Source organism: Lepidochelys kempii, chromosome 3 (genome assembly GCF_965140265.1).
Source record: "Lepidochelys kempii isolate rLepKem1 chromosome 3, rLepKem1.hap2, whole genome shotgun sequence".
Taxonomy (NCBI): Eukaryota; Metazoa; Chordata; order Testudines; family Cheloniidae; genus Lepidochelys; species Lepidochelys kempii.
In genome coordinates, this window is record NC_133258.1 from 170,063,190 (window position 1) to 170,070,826 (window position 7,637).

Below are 7,637 nucleotides of genomic sequence, written 5' to 3' on the forward strand. Positions count from 1 at the left end.
AGCAAATAGCGTGACATCAGTTATTCTGCCAAAAATCATTTGTCATCTTCAAGGTGTAATTGCAAACTTAAAAGTTCCAGGCCCATCATGTTTTAATTTTCTACTGTTGGGCATTCCTGGCCCTTAAAAACATCCAGGACCAATGGCTTAGTCTCAAATTAAAGCATCATCACCTAGCATGAGACATGAGTTCTATTCCTCGTTCAGCCACTGAGCTGCCGTGATGCTGAGCAAGTCACTTCACCTCTCAGGGCATGTTTCCCGTACCTTCCTTTGACTTTTCTCTGTTCAGATTGTAAGCTTTTTTTAGCCATGGACTGTCTCATGTCTGTTACAGTGACAGCACAAAAGGACAATATCTTATAGGGACTACTTATTCTGTCAATACAAAATAATAGTAATAATATAAACATCGCTATTCTTAAAAGTTTTTAAACATTTGATACTTCCTTTTTTTTTTTTTTTACCCTGTCAGCCACGTTGATGGGTTACTCTCATCATACTTCCCTGAAACCTTGAAAGGAAAAATCCTACCAGTTTCTTAAAACAGATTATCTTTTTCTTTAAGACTGCTAATATCAAACTGGTGTATACAATAGAGCCCTCACTCTCATTATAAATTAAGAAGGGGAACATAGTATAGCTCTCTGGTCAACATCTGTCTAGAATGGCATCTGTAATTTCAGGAAGCAGATAACATTGTAGAGTTGTTGCTTAAGAAAATTCTTTATTTAGGCTCCTAAATATAAACTTCAAAGAAATGTCTGCAGCAGAGTTTTGAGTGTACTCTAAAGTTAATTTATTAGCCCCACCTGCTGGTTATACTATATTAATAGATTAAAAAGGTATTTTAAGATCAATCAATTTAGTTCTAGCTGCTTGAAAATTCTTGAGATATTTATTTATGAGACAGACATTATCATTACTGTTGAGACATTCAAAATATTGCCTAACAATTTCCTTAGCAATTCATGTTGTTCATTTTGGTAATTTATCCACAGTAACGTTTGCTTGCATCAAATATCCTCTAATACTGGCCAGGCTCCCTCCTCTTTCCTTAAAGAGTGAAGAATTAGGCATACCTTTAGTTGTCCCATGGCTTCTAATCTTCTAGATAAAATTTCCTGACCCAGTGAAAAGTGTCACAAACAACCTTCATATAAACTAGTGAAAGAGGTGTTGTTTTTATAACAATTTCAGATGTGAACAAGTTGTTTACTTTGAGAAAATTTGCAGTGTTGAAAATATAATGCTGTACAACTTTCAGGCTGGCATTCAACCTACAGTTTACTTGGAGTTCCCTGATGTTTCTGTCTTGGTGATACAAAGAAATCATGGAAGTATTTTTAATGCCTATATCAGTGGTCTCCAACCTTTTTACGCACAAGATCACTTCTTGAATTTAAGTGCAACCCAGAATCGACCCCTCCCCTTCCTCGAGGCCCCACCCCACTCACTCCATCCCCCCCTCCCTCCGTCACCAGCTCTCCTCCACCCTCACTCACTTTCCCCGGGCTGGGGCAGGGAGTTGGGGTTTGGGCGGGCTCTGAGCTGGGGCTCAGGCGTTCGGAGTATGGGATCAGGCTCCAGGCTGAGCCTGAGACAGGGGGTTGGGGTGCAGGAGAGGGTGAGGGGTGCAGGCTCTGGGAGGGAGTTTTGGTACAGGAGGGGACTCCAGCTGGGGCAGAGTGTTGGGGTGCAGGAGGGGGTAAGCGGCGCTAGCTCCAGGAGGGAGCTCGGGGCTGGGGCAGGGTTTCAGGATCCAGGAAGGGGGGTTGGGGTGCAGGAAGAGGTATGGGGTGATGTATCTGGGAGGGGGGCTTCAGGGCTGGGGTTGGGGTGCGGGAGGGGTGCGGGCTGCCCCCAGGCGGCACTTACCTCGGGCAGCTCCCGGTCAGTGGCGCAGTGGGGCTAAGGCAAGCTCCCTGCCTGCCCCGGCCCCATGCCGCTCCCGGAAGTGGCCAGCATGCTGTGACTCTGCGCACTGTTCCTGCCTGCAAGCACTGCCCCCATGGCTCTCATTGGCTGCAGTTCCCCGTTCCTGGCCAATGGAAGCTGCAGGGGTGGAGCTTGCAGGCAGGAGCAGCGTGCAGAGACCCCTGCCCACCCTTTCTCCCCCAGGGCCACAGGGATGTGCTGGCCGCTTCCGCAAGCAGTGTGGAGCCAAGGCAGGCAGGGAGCCTGCCTTCGCCCTGTTGTGCCACCGGACTTTTAGCAGCCGGAGATCGCAATTGACTGTCAGAGGATCTAGGATCAACCAGTCAATTGTGATCAACCAGTCGATTGCGATCAACCAGTTGGTGACCACTGGCCTAAACCAATGCTTGTAGCTGTGGGAAGATATGCCTTCCCTGGCTATTTTGATAATTGATATCCTTTGCAATCACAGTGCCTAAAAAATGCAACAAAACAAAAAAGGCTCTTCATATTTATACAACTCCTAGTCACCCAGCAGGTGGTGGCCGAGTTGTAAAAGTTGGCACCATGGAGAAAAGTATCATATTTTAATTCTTAGTTTACCCTTTTTTCTGCTTTGTTCTTAGATATGCAAGCCCATTTTTGCTGCATGTTGAAGCTCAAGAGCATGTTTTTATTTTTTCTTAATTCCGTGCTCCTTTTTTGTTCCTTAACACGATGCTACTTTTCTTCTGTCTAGACAGACCAATTCTATGCTTTGCACTTACGTGCAATTCACTATGTATTTGTTTTATTTAAGCACTGTTATAGGGCACATGTCCAGGCTGAGTTTCTCTGCAAACTATGCTGATCAGTGGTCTGTTTCAAATCATACTGCCATTAGAAAGAGGGTTCCACTACACAATAATTATTTTGCTCCAAAAAATGGTTTATAAACAAACATTTCAATTAATATAGTGTGCTGCATTTAAGTTTGCTACATACTTCAGAAACTCACATCACTTTTAGAACATGAATACATGTACCAAACAGTGTTCATTTAAGAATTATCTGTTTTGGCAACAAGTTGAATTTTAAGTTAAGCACTTGCATATCCATATTTGCAGGATTGGGGTCTTGAATAGCAATTTAGCAAGTGAGATAAATTTTCTTGGCATGACAAAATATAAACTTGAGTTCAATATCCTATTCAGTTTCCTAATTTAATTTGATAAATGCATTGTTTGGCATTATTTTTAACCTTATTTTAGGTTTCATGGATTATATTTTTGCTTCAGGATTTTTTTAAAATTTTGTTTTTAAATTACTGTTATTAAATATATCTGTGTGTCTGTATCCTAGGAGTATGGCCTGAAGGATCAGATGGGACGGATATAAATGCTCTTATCAGATCCCATAATCGAAAGGTGATAGCAGTTGCTGATGATTTCTGTAAGGTCCATCTCTTTCAGTATCCCTGCTCCAAGCCAAAGGTAAGTTTAGACTACTCTGTGGGGTGTATTATAGACAAGGCTGGTAGAAAAGGTTACGGGTGCCTGACACTTCCCCTTATAAGACCCTGTTTTCATTTGCAACTTTGGCAAACTTTAATCATTTGGGGTGAAATTTTCCATGCCAGATGGTTCAGCTGTTTGTAAGATGGGTTCCCATAGCAGGCCCATCCTGTGCCCTGAATGAGACAGGGACCCTGTCAAAATAATAGTATGTAGGAAGAGAGTAACTTATTTATAAAATAATTTTGATTGCCAGTTGGTGGCAAACTAAATTTGTTCGGGGTGTTTTAAAATTATCTATTTTTATCTGGCCCTTTCCAGATACAGATTTCATAAGGACATACAGCCAGCCCAAATGTGGAAAAGTCTCCTACAATTTGGAATTTATACAGTTCAGTAATAATACTCAAGAGAAAAGTATATCTTGGGGGTGGGGGCGGGAAATTTAATATAGATTTGTGTAGGTGTATATAAATTATTCTTTGGAATACTCTAGCAGATATTTCTGTAGTGTTTTGATATTAACAAATAACAGGAAAAGATTGTGACAGTTAATTCCTCTCCCCCCCCCATTTGTTTCAATAGGCCCCCAGTCACAAATACAGTGCTCACAGCAGTCATGTGACAAATGTCAGCTTTACGCATAACGATGGCCACTTGATTTCAACTGGAGGGAAAGACATGAGTATTATTCAATGGAGACTTGTGGAGAAGATAACTTTGCCACAAAATGACATTGTAGTAGAAATTGGCACAACCAAAACACCCATCCCTGCAAGTGAAAGTGTGGTACAGTCCCTTGCCCCTCTTTCACAATCATTTGATGAAATGGCACAAAATGAAAGCTTAACCGGCAGCTCTCTCACATGTGTGGAGAGCAATTTGGAGCAGACTGTGGAGGCCAATGAAGAGCAAAGTGAGGAGCAAAGTGAAGGGAGCAGTCTGGATCCAGGTGAGCCAAGCTACGAAGAACCATCCAATGAAACAAGTGAGGAGCAAAGTGAATCCACTGTTACTGAAGACCAGCAAGATAATTCACCGGTGTCTTAACACTTCAAACTCAGATGGTCTTTATTTTCCGTTTGTGTGTGTGCTTTCATAAAGGGGAGAGGGTTTAAATAGGGGAGGGTAAATAGCTGAGATTCATGCCCACTCCAGCAGTTGGGTTTCAGTGAGTTTTTTAGTCTGACTTTGTTTCAATATGTGAACTATCCCAAGGGCCCAGCTTGACAGTTTGTCAAGAACTGGTCAACGTTAGTAGTGGGACAAAACCATAGGTTCATTTTTAATTCTGAAATTGCTGTCAGGAAGTGGCATGATGTAAATACTGGAAAAAAGGTTAGTTCTAAGGAAAAGCTGAAATAAACCACCTTAATCTTGTGAAAGTGTTTTCTGGAAGTACTAACACCAAACAGAAGCACTGAATAAATACCAGCTGAATAATACTGTGCTGTTTTTCCAGGTGCATAAAAAAAATCTGAAAAATTAATTTTGTGGAGCTGTTCTTTCTTTCTTTAATGAAAAAAGGAAAAACAAGAATAATGCCATGTTCATGAAACTGCCTTCTTGATATAACACATATGCAATTTTCTAACACTACTAATTCCTAATGGAGTGTGGACATGTTTGCAGTCTGTCTGCCCTAGGTGCTGCTCGTTCTAATGCAAATCATATCAAGGAACAGTTTTTATTGATCCTTGTTTATAGACCTATTTAATCATAGAACTTAACAAAACATCTGTTTGTTCATGAATTATTGATGACCTAAAAGTTGATTACAATGTAAGAGGCAATTGTGTTTTCAAAGAATTGCTCGCCTTGATATTTTGAAACTTAAGAATCTCTATATTGACCTTGATGTGAACAGAAGAGAATGCATGACAAGAAAACAAAAGTCTAATGGTTCTAGGGTTAAACGTAGGCTTCAAGCAGAAATCGTTCCCTTATGTCTAGAAGAAATATAAATATAGTTAAATTGGTGCTTGGGATTAGTATAGTAAGATGTTACTTTTTTTTCCTGTTATGTGGTGACTTTAAGAATCAATAAACTGCAAATGTTTTTTTACTGGCTCATTTAGCAGTCATGATAATATCACAATAATTTAGATAATGTTGCGTATTTTGAGATTTCCTCTTTGGTGATTTTTCTTTCGCCGAGTTGCTGTAAGCCATGCAGCTCTTATGTGGCTATACCTGGCCAGTTACAGGATATCATGGCATTTGTTATGCATTTGGAAAGTAAAGTTTTTTTTACAAAACTTGTCAGACAGCTACATTTGTTTCTTAAGTACATACGTTTCCTACATTAAAAAGAAAAAATAGATTTACTGACAAGTATGCATTTCCTATGTACTTGTTTATATTTTGATTACATAGAATTTTTTTAACTTGCTGCATTGTGCTGATATTTTAGGTTTTAGTTAGAAAGTCTTGTTTAGAAACTTTGGATGAGTTCATAAGTCTTAAGTGTGCGAGCGTTTACGTGATTGTGCCATTCCAAAGTGCATCAAAACTGTCATTCCCTTTCTAGTATCTTCTCAGGAGTAATGCTACAGATCAGGTATTTAGTCATCATTTGGTAAGATCAAAAAACTCAAATGGACTCCCAGAGGATATTTATAAAAAAATATATATATATATATATATATATATATATATATATAAAATATCCTCTTGTTTACAACAGTTCCAGAAAACCTCAAAATAATTCTCTTCAAATGAAGGGAGATGTGGATTCCAAGCAACCCAACTGCTTAAACTGTGCTCTGTACATAGTATTTTATTGGAGAGCTCTAGTGTGTCTGACTTACAGTTTTGCCCAATAATAGTGACAGAAAATAAAGATCAGCTCATCAAATTATATGGTTTCAAATGAGGAATATGCTGTAAGGTGAGAAAATAATTCTAATAAAGAAAAAAGGGTTTATCAAAGCCAGTGAGGCACAGAGCTCTCTCTATCATTTTTATGAACTCCACATAAGCAACACATGTCATTTGGAAACATCTATTGCTTAGGGGTTGCCATGTAAAGTGAGAGTTATAGTTGTGATATTCTTGTGTTGTAGTTCAAAAGACTCTACTAATATGCAAAAAGCCTTACAGCTTTCAATTCCTGGCAACTACTGTTTAACCGATAATTAAATCTGTGATAATGGATGGAAATGGGTGGGATTATGTCACTGTAGATGTTTTAGACAAATAATTGTGAATGAAATATGATTCAGAGTGTTTCATGTGAAGATGTTTGAGCCATTTCTATCTATCATGCATTCCTGTCTCATGGCAGAAAATTTTGAAGATTAAAAAAACAATAAAATCATCAAAATAATACGTTGCCTTTATGTCTTTCAATATAAGTGCTGATTCCTTTATATATATATGCCAGTTTTCATCAGATCCCTCATAATGTGTTTATCAGATTATTTTTTTCTTTCTTTCTTTAATATCTTCTTGTCTCTGACTAATGCTTTTACTGGTAAACCTCTTCCTGGCTAATAAAGGATACCTATTCACCAGAAGACTCAGGAAATACTCCTACTACTCCAAATTACATTCATGTGAGTGGACTTACATGTCTGCTCATTGCTTTGGAAATGTACCCCTCAGTGGTTGGGGTTTAGACACATACAGTGTCTCCATTCCATTGATGGACTAATAGGTTGGCAAGACCACAATATATCTGTTGATTAAGGAGATCACAATACTGGGTAGAATATTGTTGTGCTCTACTGGACTCTATACAGACTTTATGCCCTGATATTTTTTATTGAGTCCCTCTCAGGAAATTTAGAATCTGTCCTACTGAAAGATACATGAAGGTTACAGTTGTATTTTGGATATAATGTAGTAAGTATGCAATCATGCTTTCACTTTGCTAATGTCATCATCTTGGGTCAATATGGGGGAGCTGGTAGGGACCCCTATATATTTAGGTTGCCTTAACACTTGCTGCCATTAAAGATTCTTGTGATTTTTTTCAGATTTTTTGTTGTTGTTGTTAAAGAATCTGTAACATCTTCATTGCTTGCTGCAGGCGTTTGAAATTCAGGAGAGAGAAGAGAAGGGCCTTTGTCCCATGAAATTCCATTCAAGTTTGACTGAGATACCAACTGCAGGCCAATCTCCCTCCAACCACCCTCACTGCAGACACACCACTTGGCACCAGCTGCCCATTCGGGATAGCAGCTTTCTGATAATGCCAGCTAACGTGCTTAGTTCTGTAGCTCA

General features: G+C 39.3%; 1 protein-coding gene across 6 annotated transcripts in view; it reads left to right on the top strand.

The window, feature by feature from the left end:
* EML4 (EMAP like 4) overlaps nucleotides 1-6,704 on the top strand; it is a 257,731-nt gene extending 251,027 nt beyond the window's left edge. For all 6 annotated transcript variants that reach the window (XM_073339049.1, XM_073339047.1, XM_073339048.1 and 3 more), the window contains 2 exons: nucleotides 3,259-3,389; nucleotides 3,996-6,704. In XM_073339049.1, coding sequence (XP_073195150.1) covers nucleotides 3,259-3,389; nucleotides 3,996-4,460 — 596 coding nt within the window. In that variant the 3' untranslated portion in view covers nucleotides 4,461-6,704. The remainder of the gene's footprint in view (nucleotides 1-3,258; nucleotides 3,390-3,995) is intronic.
* The last annotated feature ends 933 nt before the right edge of the window (nucleotides 6,705-7,637 follow it).